The sequence below is a fragment of the Girardinichthys multiradiatus genome, chromosome 6 (assembly GCF_021462225.1).
Source record: "Girardinichthys multiradiatus isolate DD_20200921_A chromosome 6, DD_fGirMul_XY1, whole genome shotgun sequence".
Lineage (NCBI taxonomy): Eukaryota > Metazoa > Chordata > Actinopteri > Cyprinodontiformes > Goodeidae > Girardinichthys > Girardinichthys multiradiatus.
This window is the reverse complement of record NC_061799.1, coordinates 4,174,804-4,196,676: the sequence shown is the minus strand read 5'-3', so window position 1 is coordinate 4,196,676 and position 21,873 is coordinate 4,174,804. Positions and strand designations below refer to the sequence as shown.

General features: G+C 42.5%; 2 protein-coding genes across 3 annotated transcripts; one reads left to right on the top strand and one right to left on the bottom strand.

Moving 5' to 3' along the window:
• Positions 1-2,217: 2,217 nt before the first annotated feature.
• LOC124869702 (transcription factor JunD-like) lies at positions 2,218-4,009 on the bottom strand. The gene has a single exon (XM_047367751.1). The coding sequence runs from the start codon at positions 3,735-3,737 to the stop codon at positions 2,844-2,846; it is 894 nt and encodes a 297-aa protein (XP_047223707.1). The 5' UTR covers positions 3,738-4,009; the 3' UTR covers positions 2,218-2,843.
• Positions 4,010-7,783: 3,774 nt separating this feature from the next.
• Positions 7,784-17,314, top strand: LOC124870203 (pyroglutamyl-peptidase 1-like). Of its 2 annotated transcripts, XM_047368736.1 has the most exons (6): positions 7,784-7,802; positions 11,577-11,711; positions 12,079-12,131; positions 12,762-12,878; positions 16,357-16,589; positions 16,729-17,314. In XM_047368736.1, the coding sequence occupies exons 2-6, from the start codon at positions 11,681-11,683 to the stop codon at positions 16,937-16,939; spliced, it is 645 nt and encodes a 214-aa protein (XP_047224692.1). In that variant the 5' UTR covers positions 7,784-7,802; positions 11,577-11,680; the 3' UTR covers positions 16,940-17,314. The 2 variants fall into 2 exon arrangements, with proteins under 2 accessions (XP_047224692.1, XP_047224691.1); XM_047368735.1 differs by lacking the exon at positions 7,784-7,802 and having other exon boundaries at positions 11,553-11,711.
• Positions 17,315-21,873: the final 4,559 nt, after the last annotated feature.

The window sequence follows — 21,873 nt, the reverse complement described above, 5'->3', positions numbered from 1 at the left end:
CTCTTTGGCAGTATTCAGTAGCCTGAAGTTTTCCTGTTGTTTTCAGAGCAACATGTAGGATTGTTCCTTTGGCTGGGGAGGCATTAAAACATTCCAGTGTGAGATCTTATCAAAGACAAACATACTCCTCAAGAAAGCTATGTGACCATGATATCAGTCTTGTAACTGCTTTTACTTTTTCCTCCACACAACATTTGTAATGCAAGAACCGTATGAGTAACAGCAACTGCATAAAATGCACTTTCAGGACGTTTTTGAAGAAGTATTATGAATACATCTGCTTCTGCAGGTTAACTGAATACTCCAAAAAGGCATTTTGACAATATTGTTCACATTTGACTTGTTTACTGATTTTTATTTTATTTATTCTTTTGTTAATTTATTGCGTTTTGCTACAGTTACTTGCTGAAGAGTAAAATACATATGAGTCCTGTTTTCTTTCCTTTCTCCATGGCAGAGGTCCCAACTGTAAATAGGGAACAACCTTGCCATCAGATATTAATTGTAATTGTAATTCTGTAATATCAGGTTTACTAAAGTAAGGAATCAATAAACAATTCTAAAAGCAGGACTTTTTTATTGGTTCTGTTGTTTTTCACAAAGATCATTGATTTTGCTGCTTTGCTGGAAAAAAACGAATATTAAGTTCTACAAAGTCTTAAATACACTCATATCTTAGGTCTGAAATGACCTTTAGTTGTCTTGTTCATTAGTTTAATTGTCTTGTTCATCCACTGCAAAGAAAAGAAAGAACATAAAACCAAATCTGTGTTTTAGATGATTCATTCCCTCTGCTTTCTTATATAGTTTAAAATGTTTATAAGTGAATTCTTAAAGTGGACACACCCGTTAAAATATCAGATTTTTTAAAATGTAAAACACATTAACTATTTTTACCCTTATTGTTATATATATATATATATATATATGCTGTACTTTTCAATTGCAAAACAGATAAATCTGTTAAAGGAGGAAATATAAAAAAAGAAAAAAGTGGGAATAACCTGCCTGCAAATGTGCACACAACACTTTTGGTTTAATTTTAGCTTTCAGACTTTGGTCCGAGTCTATCAGGATCCCACATCATGAATTGGCAATAGTTGCCTACTCTGCCTTGGCAAAATTCTCCACATCTATCAGATTGTGAGGATATCTGTTCTACAACTCTCTTCATTGATTTTGTTTTGGATAAAAATCTGGACTCCTGAAAGTCATTTTCATAATTGAACATTTGTCTGAAGAAGCCATTTTTGTGGAGTTTTACTTACAGTGACAATGAAAAATTAAATCTCCCTTTAGCTCCTGCTTTCTTCTTCAGCTTTTTAGCAAATACCTGAAAGGTTTGTCAAGAATAATTGAAATTCTGAACTGCTCACAATGTTATGCGCCTTAACAAAAACCCCAGGTCACTGAAGAAAAGTAACTGCAGATCCTGATGCTACTACCACCATGTTTCACGATGCTGTTCCTTGGGTTATGCCCAGTGTTGTTTCACTGCCAAACATAACATTTGGAATCGTGGCTCAAAATTTCCAGGTTAGTTTCTTCAGACCATAACACCCACAAAGTTTTGGAAGATTCTAATTAGACATATGGAGAATACAGCTGCCTCTGTGTTACTGTCGGACTTTTTAAGAGGCTTGTTATTTTATACGTTTTGATAAAAAGTCCAGTTTTTATCACTGTGGTCACATTTTCTTCAGTGTTTGTTTACTGCTGCTATTAGAAATTAAATGCATGGCAGCCATGTTGGATTTTCACGTCCAGATCAATGAGAAACCTCAAACTTTCCCACTTGGAAATCTGACATATTTTTCCACATTAAAAAGTTAGAAAATTGTGACTTAGGAGTAAAAACATTACATTATCAAACTACGCCCTTCAACAAACCTCACGTGCCAGAAGATTTAATTTATTTATTTGCCTTTTCTTTTGTTTTTATGACTAAATAGAAGAAATTCACAAACTCCACTTCTTGATGTATTCTTTAAAATGTCAGTATGGTGGTACTTAGGAAACATGGTTGATATATTTTCTAAAAGGTTTTAGAACCACTTGCAGTTATTATTGTAGCCAGCAGGGGACAGAAGCGGAATGCCCAGCGGTTTTGTAGGCCATCTATGGTTTGCCTCTCCCCTGTTTTTAATGACAAGAAATGATGCATTGTTTCTATAATCAAACAAACTCTTTCCTTACTGACTCACAGGACGCTTGAGGTTAAATAATGTAGTGAATTTAATAGATGTCAGAAGGACAGCAGTCCAACACGCATGTAGAGACTTTCTCCGTTCATACACATTCATACATTCGTAAAAGTGTGGAGATTGAAGAGTTGAGCAGCAGTCCCAACAGTGAAGAATACAATGGTTACTGTCAACATATGCAACAAGACACATGGTACGGCTTATTTTTACCAAATAAAGAAGTTGGAAATAAGACAAAGTTTCAGTAAATAAAATATAGTTATCATTACTAAGTGCTTGTAAACAAGTAAGATATTATATTGTGGATGACAGCACTTGGTGAGACCCTGGGTTTTGTTTGTACTCTGGCAGAGATTGTCCAGCTTCCACATGAGTTCAGCGGATATAGAGGCTTGCTACATGGCTTTAAAAAAGTTTGGTAAACAACAGTCAGTTCCTGCTGAATCCAGGCAGTCTGTGATCCACACCTGCTTTATTTCCAGGTGATAGTTCGTGTCTGTGCGTCGCCGTGCAAGTTTGGTTTGTCAAGATCAGGGAGCATGCGCAATAACGGCCTCACCTTCAGTATCTTGTAAGATCCGTAGTTACAGAAGATTAATGTCGGTTATAGGACAGGATCCAGTATCCCGCTGGAGAACTTCAGTATGCATGGACCTGGTTTGGTAAAAGCTGGCATCCGCTGCTGACATGGTTCATCACCTTCTGCTTGAGTTGGGCCACTTGCTCCCTCAGCACGCTGGCAGTGGAGGCCAGCTCGGTGTTCTGCGTCTTCAGGGTTTTGACCTTCTCCTCCAGCCGAGAGATTCTCTCAAGCTTCCTCTTGCGGCACTTTGAAGCGGCTATCCTGTTCCGCAGCTTTTTTCGCTCCGCCTTGATGCGCTCCTGGTTGTCCATGTCAATCGGAGACAGCGGAGGGCTGTCCCCGCAGCTCTGCATATCTGGGACCGTCTGTGGTTCGTCTTTCATCGCGCTGAAGGACTGCTGGAGCCGTGACAGCGCCACCGCGGCGGCCGCTTGCTGTTGCGCGCTGGTTGCGTGGGTTGGCGTCGAGAAAGGAATGGTGTCCGTGGAGTAGTTGATGGCGGTGGCGCCCAGCGGAGCCGCGCCATAGCCGTTCAAGGTGGTGTAGACGGGTAGGTCTGATGGTTGGAGTCCTGTGGGTCCGGCGGTGCTGGGGGATCCGAGGAGATCCAGCCTGTCCACAGAGACACACCCCGTGTCGCTAAGCTGGTTCTGCTTGTGAAGATCCTCAAGCGCCTTGACGAAGCCTTCCGCAAATTCCTGCTCCTCGCTGGCCGACTTCGGAAACATAAACTGGGAGTTCGGGTGTGACTGGATAATGAGACGCTCGAGGTCCGGAGAGGCTAGTTTTAGGAGTCCCAAATCCTGCGAGTTTATAATTCCGCCCGTGTCCCGGAGTGGGTTCGGTTTCAGTTCTGAGTTCTGGTCCTCCTGGTTTAGGCTGATCTCCTTCTTCATCATCGTGCTCTTGATGCTATTCACCGCGGGGACCGGGTAGAGGGTTGTTTCCATCCTACACCCTCACATGAGGGGTTGTGGGTCGTTTGATCCAAACAGGAGGAAAAAAGACGATCTTGACACTTTCTCCGTGCCGTCAGCCTCTCTGCCAGCCGGGAACTTCAGATCGTACGCCTCGGGGGTTCTGATGTGTTCTTCTGCGCGCCTATGACATTGTCTTTTCCCGATGGCACGTCTGCTATGCGCAGCGCCAGACCTTGCTTGCGTTCTACCCCCAAAAATTCCATTATGTCACTCCAAAGCGCAGAGATTGGCCCAAAATGATCTTGGTTTCCGGTTCAATTTAAATAAGGGGCCGTGCCGGTTTTTATTGCCATGGTGACTTTGGGTAAACTACAAACAGTGCAATGCATTGTGGTTTGATGTCATATCACAAAAAAACGCAGGGTGGCCATAAGAGAACTAGGCGGGGAAGGTGTAAGAGGCAAAGGCCCAGGGAAGAAAGAACTGGGAAACGGACTCGAAAATGTTCCTTTGTCCAACTTAATGCACGGAAGAATAAAATAGAATAGAATAGAGCAAGACAAATATGGTCTGGCTTCTTTGCTTTTTATTAAAAACAGGACTTAATGTGCCAGACTTTGTCTATAACACCTCCTGCCCTGTTGCTCCTTCATGTTACACTGAGTACCGATATTCAGCATTTAAAATGAGCCCAAATAAGAACATAAAGGAAGTGGTTCTAAAATTTCAAGTGGGTATAAAGTTAAAAGGGGAAGGGAACTTTGTGGGATGAGGAAAGCAGTCTGTGGAAAGGCTGCTGCGCTGCCAGGTGCCACAAACCCCCTGTGTTTTCTCGGCATTCATTTAAATAAAAGAACTGCTTCAACTCAAAGCATCCATTAGTCAAAACAGAATAGAAACAATGAATCCTCAACCATCATATTAGGAAATTAAGCAAGTGGGTAATCATCGTCTAAATGTTGTTCGTCAAATGCAATGATCAACTGTTACCACAATACAAGGGAGGGTAAACACATTTATTTGATAGACAAATACAAAGTGGTGCATTATTGTGAAATAAAAGGAAAATATATAAGGTTTCAATATTTTTTCTAAATAAGGAGGGTCATACGTTTGTATTTGGACCACCTGGGCTAATACTTTTTAGCAATGACTTACTGCAGTTACAGCTGGAAGTTCCTTAGGATGTGTCTCAACCAGCTTTGCACATCTACAGATTGAAAGTTTTGTCCATTTTTTGCAACATTGTTTAGACTGTCAGATTGGTTGGGGAGCGCATGTGAACAGATTCCAAAAACTGCCACATTTTTCAATTGGATTTATGTCTGGACTTTGACTTGGATGTTCAAACACTTGAACATACTTTAAACCTATAACCTTTGTAGCTTTGGCTGTATGTTTAGGGTTGTTGTCTTGCTGGAAGGTAAAATTCCACCCAATTCCATGGTGTTTGCAGACTCTAACAGGTTTTTAACCAGGATTGTCCTATATTTGGCTCCATCCACATTTCCATCAACATTAGAAAGCTTCCCTGTCCATGCTGAAGAAAAGCTTCTCAACAATATCATGCTGCTATTACCATGTTTCACTTTGGAGATTGCCTGTTTAAAATGATGTTCATGTGTTCTTCACACATGGCATGTTACATGGTGGTCATCTGACCAGATGAGTCCCCTACATGACATGTAGCAAACCTGTAAACAGCACTTCTTAGGGCTTTTTTCAACAATAGCATTCTTCTTGCCACTCTTCTATAATTGAGATAGTTTTTTCAGAGTGAGGTTCAGTGTTAGTTTTAATGTATCCTTCTGTTTCCTCTTCAGAGTTATCCACTTTGTGTTGGTCTGTCTCGTAAAATCACAATAGAATACATTGACGGTCTTGGTTGACAATGTGTGGAAAAGGTCAGGGAGAGTTAATACTTTTGCAAGGCAATTTAACACAAGCACCACATATCAACTATAAAGCATATAGGGGGAAAGCTGATCATTTGAGCTGGTTTAGCTACTACAAGACCTGCTAAACGCCCCCCTCCTGCTGAGCTGACCATAAAATATTCTGTAAACCAAAACAGAGTCAAGTATGAAGACACTGATCTGACTTCTAAAGCTTTGCTTAATCCCAGTCGTAGTGCTGCATAATAGCAGGTGTGGAAATCTAAAACAAAGTGGCTGAAAAACAAAAGCTTTTAAATTTTCAAAAGGCTCAGTCAAAGTCCAGACCTCAACCTGACTGAAAGGCTGTGATGCAAGCTTAAGAAAGCTATGCATAAAAAAAAGCCAACAAACTTCAAGAAATGAACATTTAAAAAACAGTTTTGTAACAGAATTTTCTTACATCAATAAGAGGCTCTTGGTATCATACAGATCATTATTTCATTTTATTGTTGCTAAAGATGCTTTAGCAAGCAGTTGAATCATAGGATAGGCTGGTATGAGATTCCCATTGTAAGCAAAAATATGTCATGCAATGTGAGGTTAAACCAGGACCAAATTGCAGACAAAATTCGGAAGCCACATGGTGAGTTGAAACAGAATTTAATAAGAGAACTGAGCAAATTTCCAGGGAGAACACAAGGTGAGCAGGACATGAGACAAGGGCAGCATAACAGAAGAATCCAGAAAGGACGAATGAAAACCAGGGCGCTTAAATACAGAAGTGGTGTGATTAGTGACATGGAATGCTGATGAGTCTAATCAGGGGAATGCTGAATAGCTGAGTGAGAGTAATGAGCATGTAACTGAGGAAATGAGACTAATAAGCACAGAGAACACAGATGGAGTTGAACTACACACAAAGGGGTCTACAAGTCAAAAAGGGAAAGAGCATAACTCTAATATACGGTAAGAGAATAACCTCAATGCCCAGAGAACAGAGCAAAATGAACAAGTAACAAAACACAAAGGAATGAACTTATGGTAACACCCTAGCAACAACAATAAAGAACAGAGAAATGAACTAAATATGGCAAGACATTACTAGCAATAATAGTCCAAGAAATAATCAGAAAACAAACACAAAAAAACTAAAACCCAAACGCTATTGGATCATGACACAAAAACACAATTTGACTGTGTCACTGTATTTCAACACTTCTTTGAACCGAAATTGGTTATTATCTAATTCCTTTTATTTAAATTAGAAAAGCAGCATTATTCCTTATTGCTAGAATCATTTAAAACATCGATTAATGCAGCTATAATAATCTATGACATTTAATAATTGCCATTTTAGTTTTGATACATGGATGTAAGCAAGAATATAGAACACACAGCTGTTAAATGTCCTTTATGTGATGCATGGCACTCCTTTAGTTTCTACAGCATGACTTGCCTGTGATTGTAAGCAAAGAGTGTAGGAAGCAGCTTTTTAGGTTGCCGAGCAACTCTGCTTTACTCTGGCCTCCAGTCAGAGAAAACTGCAGCAATTTTCTCGCATCTACTTAAAAGAATTTTAAACTTTAAAAAATGTACTTCTTTAAACCTTTGCTACTCCTGCATTTAACATGAATTAATATTTAATGGTCTGTGGTTTACCTGAGGTTAAGTTTGTTTAATTCTAATATTTAGTCAAGACCAGATAAAATGAAAGAACTCAGTATTAACCAGGGCCACATCTCTGTGTCTGATTCTGTGATATCCACCACATTGTCAGAACATTAGAGTCATGCTCTGAGTCAGAACACCAAACATTATTATTCCACCCGTACAGGGTGAAGACATCAGCAGATGGTCTACATCAGCACCAAGGAGTCGAGAGGGCATCATTAATTTCCATGGAAACAGTGACATGCTTAGTGACGCAGGTAAGATAGATGCAGGAAGGTGAATGGGTTTGGGCCGAAGCCGGATGGGCCGTTGGGATTCTCCGCAGGTTAAAATAAATGGAGCTGTAGTGGGTGTGTAAAGGGTGTGATTCAGAGGAGTAATCCATCCTGTAGTCTAATCACTGTTAACATGAATGATAGAAATTCTCTGAAGCTCCATGCAGAGTATATTTATGTATTTTCCCCAGAGCCTGCCACACACAGTCCAGAATATGTGAGTCATTTTGCAGCCCAAGGGTGTGGACCTCCACGTGCACAGAGAATAAAAGGTGAGTTGTTCCTGTGAGATTTTATTAGGTTACCTGTGACTTGATAATAGCAAAGTGCAAAGAATAGTAGTCCTTTACACTCAGGTAATGGACTGTGTCTGAACTTGTAAACAATGGTTCAATCTGTCCTTTATCTGTCCAATGTGATTCTAGCTCTCTCTCTAGAGAGAGAAAGTCGCTGGCTGTGGATGTGTAGTAACGCCCTCAGTTATATTCACGCCCTTTCAGTGCACACAGTGAAACCACTTAATAGCTTACCGGGAACAGCTGGCATGGTTCACTGCTGGGTTGCCATGACAACCTCATATTAACAGAAAGGTGCTTGTTTAGTAGCTACAAAAATCACATTCAATGTTAATGTGGTGCTCACAGTTTTCTTAAATGTTTTTTGGTGGGTGTGTTGCACCTGAAATCACCTTGTGTTTCCTTTTTACTGTGGCCCTTTTCCACATTGGCCTGAAAACCGTAGCATTCAAACCTCTTAAAAACCTTAATCTGGATGTCACAATCATAAGTAATAAAGCTCCATATCTAACCTTTATAACAGTTTTGACAAAGATCAATAAAAAGGGAGTTTATCAATAATTGTGCTCATTTGTGCTAAAAAGACAATCTTAAGTTCTTTCTAGGCAGGTTTTTGACCACATGACAGTATCAAGACTGTACATGCTTGAAATTACAACTTCTATGTTGGTATTACTGAAAATTAGTGCTGCTTTTAAAACAGCTGATCATGAACTGTCGATAGACTTCATTGGATTGTGTGGTAGGGTGCTGTAAAAAAATCTGACTGGCCAAAGATCCAGTGGGGTTCCTCAGGGCTACATTCTATAATTTATGTTTCTCCTTGCTTAGATTATGCAGTGCTGCAACATCTATTACCATAGATATGCTGATGACATATAACTTTATGGTTCTGTGTTACCACATGACCACTGTCTCTTACAGTGACTTAGCATGCCCATAATATCAATGAGTAAATGTGTCCAACTTTCCTTCAACTTATTTCAGAAAAGCCAAAGTTGTTGTTTCTAGCACCCAAAATGCAAGTTGGCAAGAAATCAGGCCTCAACTAGACTAGATGAGGCTAAAAACAACCAAAGAATGCAAAAACAAAAGCTCTAATTATGGAGTCAGACTTAAATTCCAACATCTACATGAAGTGTGTCACTGAATCAGCTTATGCCAAATACTGATTCTTGAGTCCTGGCCAACACCAGAAAAACAGATCATTAAATAGCTGTCCTTATATCCCTGCACTGGTTCCTCGTGTAAATGGGCATGATTGTAAACTCTTATTTTTGGTTTATAAGGACCTGAAAGGTTGGACCAATAGTAAATATGTTTAGCGGTCATGTCAGATATTAACCATCTAGACTCATTGGGTCTCAGATCTGTTCATTCATTGTTCCCAGGACTATAATTTTTTTTCCCAAAAAGGTAAAAAATATTCTATCATGTCCTAGCTATCTACTTATGTTAAATCAGCAGTTTCTTTCTGTTTGTATGATGTTTCCATGTTTCTATTCTTTTACAATACACATTCTTGTATTGAATGTTTTTTTTTGTGGCACTAGTGGCCTTGGTTAAACAGGAATTTGACAAGAAAGAGGGTGAGGAAATAAACAGAAGACATGTAGTAAATGGCCTAATCGGGAATCAAACCCAAGACAACCACGTCGAGGACTACAGGTCCTTCTCAAAATATTAGCATATTGTGATAAAGTTCATTATTTTCCATAATGTCATGATGAAAATTTAACATTCATATATTTTAGATTCATTGCACACTAACTGAAATATTTCAGGTCTTTTATTGTCTTAATACGGATGATTTTGGCATACAGCTCATGAAAACCCAAAATTCCTATCTCACAAAATTAGCATATCATTCAAAGGGTCTCTAAACGAGCTATGAACCTAATCATCTGAATCAACGAGTTAACTCTAAACACCTGCAAAAGATTCCTGAGGCCTTTAAAACTCCCAGCCTGGTTCATCACTCAAAACCCCAATCATGGGTAAGACTGCCGACCTGACTGCTGTCCAGAAGGCCACTATTGACACCCTCAAGCAAGAGGGTAAGACACAGAAAGACATTTCTGAACGAATAGGCTGTTCCCAGAGTGCTGTATCAAGGCACCTCAGTGGGAAGTCTGTGGGAAGGAAAAAGTGTGGCAGAAAACGCTGCACAACGAGAAGAGGTGACCGGACCCTGAGGAAGATTGTGGAGAAGGGCCGATTCCAGACCTTGGGGGACCTGCGGAAGCAGTGGACTGAGTCTGGAGTAGAAACATCCAGAGCCACCGTGCACAGGCGTGTGCAGGTGCCTCATTCCCCAGGTCAAGCCACTTTTGAACCAGAAACAGCGGCAGAAGCGCCTGACCTGGGCTACAGAGAAGCAGCACTGGACTGTTGCTCAGTGGTCCAAAGTACTTTTGTCGGATGAAAGCAAATTCTGCATGTCATTCGGAAATCAAGGTGCCAGAGTCTGGAAGAAGACTGGGGAGAAGGAAATGCCAAAATGCCAGAGGTCCAGTGTCAAGTACCCACAGTCAGTGATGGTCTGGGGTGCCTTGTCAGCTGCTGGTGTTGGTCCACTGTGTTTTATCAAGGGCAGGGTCAATGCAGCTAGCTATCAGGAGATTTTGGAGCACTTCATGCTTCCATCTGCTGAAAAGCTTTATGGAGATGAAGATTTCATTTTTCAGCACGACCTGGCACCTGCTCACAGTGCCAAAACCACTGGTAAATGGTTTACTGACCATGGTATCACTGTGCTCAATTGGCCTGCCAACTCTCCTGACCTGAACCCCATAGAGAATCTGTGGGATATTGTGAAGAGAACGTTGAGAGACTCAAGACCCAACACTCTGGATGAGCTAAAGGCCGCTATCGAAGCATCCTGGGCCTCCATAAGACCTCAGCAGTGCCACAGGCTGATTGCCTCCATGCCACGCCGCATTGAAGCAGTCATTTCTGCCAAAGGATTCCCGACCAAGTATTGAGTGCATAACTGTACATGATTATTTGAAGGTTGACGTTTTTTGTATTAAAAACACTTTTCTTTTATTGATCGGATGAAATATGCTAATTTTGTGAGATAGGAATTTTGGGTTGTCATGAGCTGTACGCCAAAATCATCCGTATTAAGACAATAAAAGACCTGAAATATTTCAGTTAGTGTGCAATGAATCTAAAATATATGAATGTTAAATTTTCATCATGACATTATGGAAAATAATAAACTTTATTACAATATGCTAATTTTTTGAGAAGGACCTGTATAGCCTCTGCACATGGTGCATCTGCTCTACCAACTGAGCCACTCAGTGCCCTAGTTCCTTTGAACTCTTTGAACTATCTTGTGTATTAATGGTTCTATAGAACTAAACTTGCCTTCCTTTTAAAATATCATCTTGATGTTTGCCTTTTACTCCCATTTTTTTTTTTTTTTTTTTTTGCTGCTTTTGGTTACAATGTTTTGCCTCAAAATGCTTGAACTAAAAGACAGTTTCACTCCCATCTCCTTTATCTCCTATCCAAGAATTATCCAAGAATCCAAGAATTATCCCTACTAACTGATGATATTTACCCGTGATCTTAGAGATAAAATATTAAATGTTTCCACGTACCCCCTGCAATGCGCTCATATGCCGCTAGGGATACGAGGTTGGGAATCACCGTTTAAATTACAGAGGAACCGTGGAGCACCCCCAGTCACCAGATGGCAGTATACTCATGTTTAGTGTGTTTTTTTTTCTTTCTTTTCAGTGAACAAGGAGAGGACAGCAGAGAGCATAAACCACACTGTGATTCCTGGTCGGGCTCTCTTTATTATTCATCTATAACAGTTATTTTCACAGCATACGAAGATAATGGCCAATAAGAAAAAAGTAGTGGTGACAGGTGAGATGTTCTGATTGGTTTACAGGTGCAACACAGTTATATTTGTCAAGATGCGTGTATTTCATTTCTCTACAATGCTATTGAATTAATATGCATATGAGAGCTGTGGTAAAAAGGCTTTAGGTGTTGTCAGGGCAACATAATTACAGGATGGCACAGCTTTCAAACATGGATACACATTAGATTTATTTCGCTGCTATTTCCTAGCTTAAATGTTAAAAAGTGAGAAAGAAATCAGCTGTCATGTGCCCCTGCCACAATTAATGTTTAACTTGAGGTAAACTTCAGACTCTGTGTTTACACTAACACCTCACACACGTCCTGTTTGTTCCTGCAGCTGCTGACAGCTCTCCTTTCTTTCCTGCAGGGTTTGAGCCCTTTGGGGAGCATGCTGTGAACTCCAGCTGGGTGGCGGTGCAGGTAATCTGTCATCAGGTTGTGTTTACTGAACGAGCTGGCAGCATTTATGTGCACCCAGCTTATCTGAATTTGATCACAATTTATTCATCCATGAAGGGGAGTAAAAAACAGACAGTGTTAAAACTGACAAAGTCGTGAACAAAGGTTTTTCAGTGACATGAATGTTTAGTTTTGTTGCTCTAGTATTTTTATTTATTTTACATATTTATATGCCATATTAATTAAATTATCATTTTTAAAACTGCTGGAGGTTTTTATTAGCAGATGCAGTTTTTTGCTCTGAGCTAATTTTTACAATATAGTGAAATGTGTTTTGCAACATTTAAGCAAATCAAGTTTCAGTCAGCAGTATAATCTGAAAACAATGTGAATTTTCATTTGAAAACAAGGAAGCTACAACATCTCCAGATCAGATCAGTCAGCAGAAAAAAAAATATTTCTGAACAGGAGAGAGCTCCCCAGAATATCTCTAAATGACACAAAACTGCAACAGGCTGTCACTTTTGCAATTTTCAAATACGAAGAATTTTTAAAATAATATGAGGTTTTCCTGTGTAGTCTTGTGGTGAGTGGGGCAGAGATGTTTTTGGATAACAGTAAAACTGTGTTTTATTGTTGGTGGACTCATAGGAACTGGAACGATTAGGACTGGGGGAGACAGTAGATCTTCATGTGTGTGAGTTACCTGTCGATTATCAGGCTGTTGAGAACATTTTGCCATCTCTGTGGAAAGAACATCAACCCCAGGTACTATAGGTTCAGCCAGAATACACTCATACACTCATATTTGTCATATTTATTTTGGGCTTTTAATGGAACATTTGAACTATTCCTTTTTCAGGGTGGAATCCCTCAAAGACCATACTAAATTATAAATACAGGCTCAAATATACATATACAGCCCCAGTAATAATAACAAAACATCACTCGGATTCAGATCGGGGAGGCCATTCCTCCCTATCACGCCTCTCCAGGTGTCACTGTCGTTCCCCATGTGGGCGTTGAAGTCCCCCAGCAGAATAATGGGAGTCCCCGGGAGGGGCACTATCCAGCACCCCTGACAGAGACACCAAGAAGGCTGGGTACTCTGCACTACTGTTCGGCCCGTAGGCCGAAACGACAGTCAGAGACCTATCCCCAACCCAAAGGCGCAGGGATGCGACCCTCTCATCCACTGGGGTAAACCCCAACACGAGACGGCTGAGCTGGGGGGCAACAAGCAAACCCACACCAGCACGCCACCTCTCCCTGTGGGCCACTCCAGAGTAGAAGAGAGTCCAACCCCTCTCAAGGAGATGGGTTCCAGAGCCCACACTATGCGTGGAGGTGAGCCCGACTATTTCTAGTCGATATCTCTCGACCTCCCGCACAAGCTCAGGCTCCTTCCCACCCAGCGAGGTGACATTCCACGTCCCTAGAGCCAGCCTAAGCATCCGGGGATCGGGCCGTTGAGGTCTCCACCTTCATCCGCCACCCAATCCTCTTTGCACCGGTCCCTCACGGTTCCCCCTGCAGGTGGTAGGCCCACTGGTGGATGGTGTCACGGGCTTGGCCGGGCAGGGTCCCGCGAGGATCAACCCGGCCACCAGGCGCTTTCCGGCGAGTCCAGACCCCAGACCTGGCACCAGGGTGCGACCCCAGCTCCGCCTTACCGGGCAACGTCACGTGCCTCAATATATTAGTCCTCATGAAGGATTCTTGGTGTTTTGTTATTGGACTTCTGTGCTAGTCACGGATTGTCCATAACGAACACCATGTTCAAACATAAGGGTGTCCATCAGTGCACTTGGCACCAGGACACCCTAGGCAGGAGGTTAATGATCGACTTTGTAGTCATATCATCAGATATGGCTGCATGTTTTGGACACTCGGGTGAAGAGAGGGGCTGAGCTGTCCACTGATCATCACCTGGTGGTGAGTTGGATCCGCTGGAGGAGGAGAAAGCCGGACAGACTTGGCAGGCCCAAGCACATAGTGAGGGTCTGCTGGGAATGCCTGGCGGAGCCCTCGGCCAGGGATGTATTCAACTCCCACCTCCGGGAGAGCTTTGACCAGATCCCAGGGGATGTTGGAGACATAGAGTCCGAGTGGACCATGTTCTCCGCATCTATTGTCGATGCTGCTGCCCATAGCTGCAGCCGCAAGGTCTGCGGTGCCTGTCGCGGCGGCAATCCCCGAACCCGGTGGTGGACACCGGCAGTAAGGGATGCTGTCAAGCTGAAGAAGGAGTTCCATCGGCTGTGGTTGGCTTGTGGGACTCCTGAGGCGGCTGACGGGTACCATGAGGCCAAGCGTGCTGCGGCCCGGGCTGTGGCAGAGGCAAAAACTCGGACCTGGGAAGAGTTTGGTGAGGACATGGAGAAGGACTACCGTTGGCCTCAAAGCAATTCTGGCAAACCGTCCAGCGCCTCAGGAGGGGGAAGCAGTGTTTCGCCAACACTGTTTATAGTGGGGGTGGGTGGCTGCTGACATCGACTGAGGACATTATCGGGCGGTGGAATGAGTACTTCGAGGATCTCCTCAATCCTGCCATCACGCATTCCCTGGTGGAAACAGAGGATGGGGACTCGGGGTTGGACTCTTTCATCACCCAGGCTGAAGTCACCGTGGTGGTTAAAAAGCTCTGTGGTGGCAAGGCTTCGGGGGTGGATGAAATCCGCCCTGAGTACCTCAAATCTCTGGATGTTGTGGGGCTGTCATGGTTGACACGCCTCTTCAACATTGTGTGGGGGTCAGGGACAGTGCTTCTGGACTGGCAGACCGGGATGGTGGTCCCCCTTCATAAAAAGGTGACCGAAGGGTGTGTTCCAACTACAGGAGGATCCCACTCCTCAGCCTCCCTGGTAAGGCTTACGCCAGGGTATTGGAGAGGAGAGTCCGGGCGATAGTCAAACCCCGGCTTCAGGAGGAGCAGTGTGGTTTTCGTCCCGGCCGTGGAACACTGGACCAGCTCTAAACCCTCTACAGGGTACTCGAGGGTTCATGGGAGTTTGTCCAACCAGTTCACATATGTTTTGTGGACCTGGAGAAAGCATCCGACTGTGTCCCTCGTGATGCCCTGTGGGGGGTGCTCCAGGAGTATAGAATCAGGGGCCCTTTATTAGGGGCCATCCGGTCCCTGTACGAGCAGAGCAGGAGTTTGGTTCGCATTGCCAGCATTAAGTCGGACCTGTTCCCGGTGCATGTTGGACTCCGGGGGCTGCCCTTTGTCACCGGTCCTGTTCATAACTTTTATGGACAGTATTTCTAGACGCAGCCAAGGACCGGAAGGGGTCTGGTTTGGGGACCAGTGGATTTCGTCTCTTCTTTTTGCAGATGACGTGGTCCTGCTGGCCCCCTCTAGCCAAGACCTACAGCATGCGCTGTGGTGGTTCGCAGCCAAGTGTGAAGTGGCTGGGATGAAGATCAGCTCCTCCAAGTCCGAGGCCATGGTACTTGACCGGAAAAGGGTGGCTTGTCCTCTTCAGGTTGGAGGGGAGTTCCTGCCTCAAGTGGAGGAGTTTAAGTATCTCGGGGTCTTGTTCACGAGTGAGGGAAGAATGGAGCGGGAGATCGACAGACGGATCGGTGCAGCTGCCGCAGTAATGGGGGCACTGTGCCGGTCCGTTGTGGTGAAGAGAGAGCTGAGCCGAAAATCGAAGCTCTCGATTTACCGGTCGGTCTGCGTTCCTACCCTCACCTATGGCCATGAACTTTGGGTCATGACCTAAAGAACGAGATCCCGGATACAAGCGGCTGAACTGAGCTTCCTCCGTAGGGTGGCCGGGCACTCCCTTAGAGATAGGGTGAGGAGCTCGGCCATCTTGGAGGAGCTCGGAGTAGAGCCGCTGCTCCTCCACATCGAAAGGAGCCAGTTGAGATGGCTTGGGCATCTATACCGGATGCCTCTTGGATGCCTTCCTCGGGAGGTGTTCCAGGCACGTCCCACTGGGAGGAGGCCCAGGACACGGCCCAGGACACGCTGGAGGGACTATGTCTCTCGGCTGGCCTGGGAACGCCTTGGGCTCCCCCCGGAGGAGCTGGAAGGGGTTTCTGGGGAGAGGGACGTCTGGGTGTCTCTGCTGAGTCTGCTGCCCCCGCGACCCGGTCCTGGATAAGCGGAAGATGACGAGTACGAGCCCCAGTAATATTTGAAAAATAAAAATCCCTCAGCAAGCTGGAGAGAAACTATTAAAGCAAGCTTCTGTAGTGACTAGCTGTATATTTGACCACTCTCTCTTCTCAGCTGGCAGTCCATGTGGGTGTTTCTGGGGTAGCGACCTCAGTCACTTTGGAGCAGTGTGGCCACAACAAGGGCTACAAACGTCTGGACAACCGCAGCTTCTGCCCAGCCTCCCACTGCTGCATGGAGGATGGACCCGACTGCATAAAATCAGTCATAGACATGGACACAGTATGCAAAAGGGTCAACGGGTCAAACATGGGGATAACTGTGTGCGTATCAATGGATGCTGGAAGGCAAGTTATTCAAGTTACACATGTTTGAAAAATTCAAAACTTTTTTTGTATTTTTTTTTCTTTGGCTTTTTTGATTTTAACAGCTTGGTAGAAAGAGAAGCCAACCCTGGCTTTAATTTCCATGTTTTGGACTTGTTAGGTATCTTTGTGATTACACCTACTACATGTCTCTGCACCAAGGCCAGGGTCGCTCCGCATTTGTCCATGTGCCTCCGTTAGGAGGACCCTACAGCAGGGGTGAGCTGGGCAGAGGCCTTCAGGCTGTTGTGAAGGAAATGATGAGCTTGCTGGACACTGATTACACTGAAGAGGAGCAAAAAGACAACAAATGCTGTCATCATAAGCAATAACACTAAAGAGAACCATTACAACATTTGTACAAATGAAAACAGCCAATTTCCTCGTGTTTCACTTTACTTGGCATCATGTCTGAGACAAAGAACTGCAACTCAATTTTGATTTAAAACAAAGTCAAAATATTCAATGGGGACCACCTTAATGAGTTTTATATCTCTAGTTTAAGGTAATCCAAGCATGAATTTTGCTATTTTTTTAAATGCAAAGCACAATCTATATATGACAGAAATGTAAAGATGTAATGATCTCAGGGAAAAACTTCACATGGAGTCAGCATTGACAGATGTGTTTAATACTGTATGTATGTATTATAGCTTTGCAAAGCAAAGCAGGTAAATCTGGGTGAAAGAATAAAAAACTTGTCTGTATATATCTTTCTTGGTTACATTCTGTGCTTGTTGGTTGTTCACTAACTTATGGAACATTCCTGAATTTCAACATAAACATCCTGCCTGTATATTGGTTTCCATGGACCCTTTGGTGAGATCAATTACAATCTCAACAGTCTCTTTCACTGTTGACCATGTTTGGAGACAGTGACACACCAACCAGACCCACGGGCCCCACTGTCCTTAAAGTGTGGGCCCTGCAGCTCTGTGGAGTAGTTCTACATGTCTCAAGTATGATTCTCAACCTGCAGGGGGTCACCATACCTTGGATGCTCTTTACATGTGTCAAAAAAACAATGTCTTAGTGGGTCAAAGAACCGAAGCTCTTTGACATTGACATCATGAAGACACCAGAGACACTCGTTCTCAATTAGCTCTAAGTAATGGTCTGACAACATCTGGACTACATCAGTTCACCAACTAGTCTGGACTTAAAGCCTCTTCCCGTCCCATCTAACTAAATTAATGTGAATACATCCATTACTCTCGTTATTAAGCAAAAATCAATCAACCTCATAAGTTAAAAATCAACCTGAAGGATGATTTTTTTTTTGTCCTATCAACTGAATAATCTCTGTTAAAAACGAGAAGTGAGGAAACTATAATTCTCAGGTTTTAAGATTTATTTAAGATAAATACCAAAATAAACACTTCAACTAAAGATTATCAGAAAAATCAACCATTAAACTTAATATTATTCAAATTAATGCCAACCTACCAATGGTATTATCCAGTAAAAAAATCACGTATTTTATGGCCTAATTTTGATTCTTCTCACCATGTTAATCTGAGAAGGGAAAGAAGAAAAAAAGGTTAGGAATTGAAAGTCTTGGAATCACGTTTGATCTGTTAGCTTTCAGCAGCAAACCATTAGAACAGGAAAATAATGCCTTATTGGGTCAGCAGGATGTTCAGTTACACTAAACCAAGTAGTTTTGTTTTTTGTTATTCTGGTGGCAGTTCCACCACCTCTGTCTCTCTCTCTGAAGACTCTGCTGTTACTGAATGTATCTGAGTGGGAGCAATGAGGCTGACTACAGGGCTTTGTTTGAAAACTCCTCTGCAGGCCTAATGGATACTGATGGTACTAATGGTAGTGTAGTGCCAACAGATCCAATAAACTGGTGTATAGAGAGGAGGACCCTGATCACATTTGGTGCCATGCTGGAAAATACACCTGCTCCATAACAATGCAGGTCAGTTACAGAAGCACTCCAACAAATCACTCCAGTTGTCACCCTTTAGACTGAACACTCTGTGACAACTCAGTTATTTCAATGTTGTGTTCCTTGTTGCTTTCATATTTTCATTAGTACTGTACTGTCTTTGATATGTATATTTAATTCCATTTCAAAGGCTTAACCCTCCTATGGATGAATGTAAGCAAGCTGTTTTCCTGTGAGGATTAATAATGCCTATCTGACTCTGGTCAGGTGTTAAGGGATCATAGAACATTTAATTAAAGCATCAAACCAGACTTTTCTGTGAAACCTTCTAACTCACTATGGATGTAGCTTCTCAGCTACACAACGATACGTTTTAGTCAATTTTAGTATTTCTTTTGCTTTTTTGTAGTAAATAATCTTTTATTAAGATTAAATCTACCCTCAAAAGAAAGAATCTTCCATACACACATCCCTCTGGTGGCATTGCATAAGGCAAATGAATACAATCTCTTGAGTGTGTTCATTTGTAGTTTTCTTGTTTTTGTTTTGCTGCAGTAAGCCATGTGTGAGAATACTGCATGGCTTTCAGGGCTATTTGACAAGCAGTTAGCGAAGAGAACTAGATTTCATTATGAAAGATCATTTTGAGCCAAATTGTTGTTTAAAACTATATCATCTGGTCAGTGGGTTCCAGTGGGAGGATTTTTAAGTCACGTTGATGCTTCCTGCAGAACAGCAGGTGTCATTTCTGCTGAAGATGACCATGAGCAACAGTTGGACCCCCCCTCAAACCCACCTCAGCAGGGGTCTACAACCTGTGGCAATGTGGCTTTGTAGACCCCCTAACAATGATTACTTATATCAATGATGAAATGACAATGATAGAAAATAATATTGTTTTTGAATAGGAAATTGGACAAGCTAGTTATAAAGAGGATATTTCTTCCCTTGTAAAAGTCAAATGTTTGTCTTTGTTCTTAGGCCCAGAAATATACATACAATGAATTGTGACTTTATTTCAAAATAAAACAATGAACATGACATTTTTTAATATAAAATAACTTTACCAAGTTTGATTAATTATCTTTTTATTCTAGGTTTTAGTAAGTTTTGCAGATCTAAGCAAAGTTTATTTAGCAGGAGCGAGTGCAAAAACAGGTTGTTCGGATTATAAAGGTTGCTGACCCTTGACCCAAACCATCACCACCATTCCAGTCAACAAAAGGGACACAAAGTAAGAAAAACATGCCAGTTCAGATTCACGTTCAGATAAGATAAACTAGTACTCTCAAAATATTAGCATATTGTGATAAAGTTCATTATTTTCCATAATGTCATGATGAAAATGTAACATTCATATATTTTAGATTCATTGCACACTAACTGAAATATTTCAGGTCTTTTATTGTCTTAATACGGATGATTTTGGCATACAGCTCATGAAAACCCAAAATTCCTATCTCACAAAATTAGCATATCATTAAAAGGGTCTCTAAACGAGCTATGAACCTAATCATCTGAATCAACGAGTTAACTCTAAACACCTGCAAAAGATTCCTGAGGCCTTTAAAACTCCCAGCCTGGTTCATCACTCAAAACCCCAATCATGGGTAAGACTGCCGACCTGACTGCTGTCCAGAAGGCCACTATTGACACCCTCAAGCAAGAGGGTAAGACACAGAAAGACATTTCTGAACGAATAGGCTGTTCCCAGACTGCTGTATCAAGGCACCTCAGTGGGAAGTCTGTGGGAGGGAAAAAGTGTGGCAGAAAACACTGCACAACGAGAAGAAGTGACCGGACCCTGAGGAAGATTGCGGAGACGGGCCGATTCCAGACCTTGGGGGACCTGTGGAAGCAGTGGACTGAGTCTGGAGTAGAAACATCCAGAGCCACCGTGCACAGGCGTGTGCAGGAAATGGACTACAGGTGCCGCATTCCCCAGGTCAAGCCACTTTTGAACCAGAAACAGTGGCAGAAGCGCCTTACCTGGGCTACAGAGAAGCAGCACTGGACTGTTGCTCAGTGGTCCAAAGTACTTTTTTCAGATGAAAGCAAATTCTGCATGTCATTCAGAAATCAAGGTGCCAGAGTCTGGAGGAAGACTGGGGAGAAGGAAATGCCAAAATGCCAGAAGTCCAGTGTCAAGTACCCACAGTCAGTGATGGTCTGGGGTGCCGTGTCAGCTGCTGGTGTTGGTCCACTGTGTTTTATCAAGGGCAGGGTCAATGCAGCTAGCTATCAGGAGATTTTGGAGCACTTCATGCTTCCATCTGCTGAAAAGCTTTATGGAGATGAAGATTTCATTTTTCAGCACGACCTGGCACCTGCTCACAGTGCCAAAACCACTGGTAAATGGTTTACTGACCATGGTATCACTGTGCTCAATTGGCCTGCCAACTCTCCTGACCTGAACCCCATAGAGAATCTGTGGGATATTGTGAAGAGAACGTTGAGAGACTCAAGACCCAACACTCTGGATGAGCTAAAGGCTGCTATCGAAGCATCCTGGGCCTCCATAAGACCTCAGCAGTGCCACAGGCTGATTGCCTCCATGCCACGCCGCATTGAAGCAGTCATTTCTGCAAAAGGATTCCCGACCAAGTATTGAGTGCATAACTGTACATGATTATTTGAAGGTTGATGTTTTTTGTATTAAAAACACTTTTCTTTTATTGGTCGGATGAAATATGCTAATTTTGTGAGATAGGAATTTTGGGTTTTCATGAGCTGTATGCCAAAATCATCCGTATTAAGACAATGAAATACCTGAAATATTTCAGTTAGTGTGCAATGAATCTAAAATATATGAATGTTAAATTTTCATCATGACATTATGGAAAATAATGAACTTTATCACAATATGCTAATATTTTGAGAAGGACCTGTATATGTTCAGAATGCATGTGGCACTGTACTGGCAAAGGGGGGCCTTATTTTAAGGCATACAAACAGAATACCATGCATGCCATATGTACTTATTTTACACTGTTTACATTTGTGCACAGCAACTATTATGACAAATTTAAGTAGGTATCCATCCATCCATCCACCCATAATGAAATCAGTGAAAAGTCTCTCATTCTAGCTGATCAGCTGGATTCCTGTGCTTCTTGTGGTGTCTTAAAAACAAACCAAAAACCAATTTTCTTTTCATTATTAAAAACAGTTTATTTTATGAAATCCTCCTGAGGAAATCTATGTTATAAAACCCAGTGTATTCTCAGTATATAATTCTTAGTGAAACATCTAAACTGGATATTGTATTTTAAAGAACCTTGTTAAACTTCATTTTTGGGACTACACTTTTTCCATCGTCAGTTTTCACAGGATGACAGGTACTTTCTTGCCTCCTTCCCTCAGCAGGCCCAG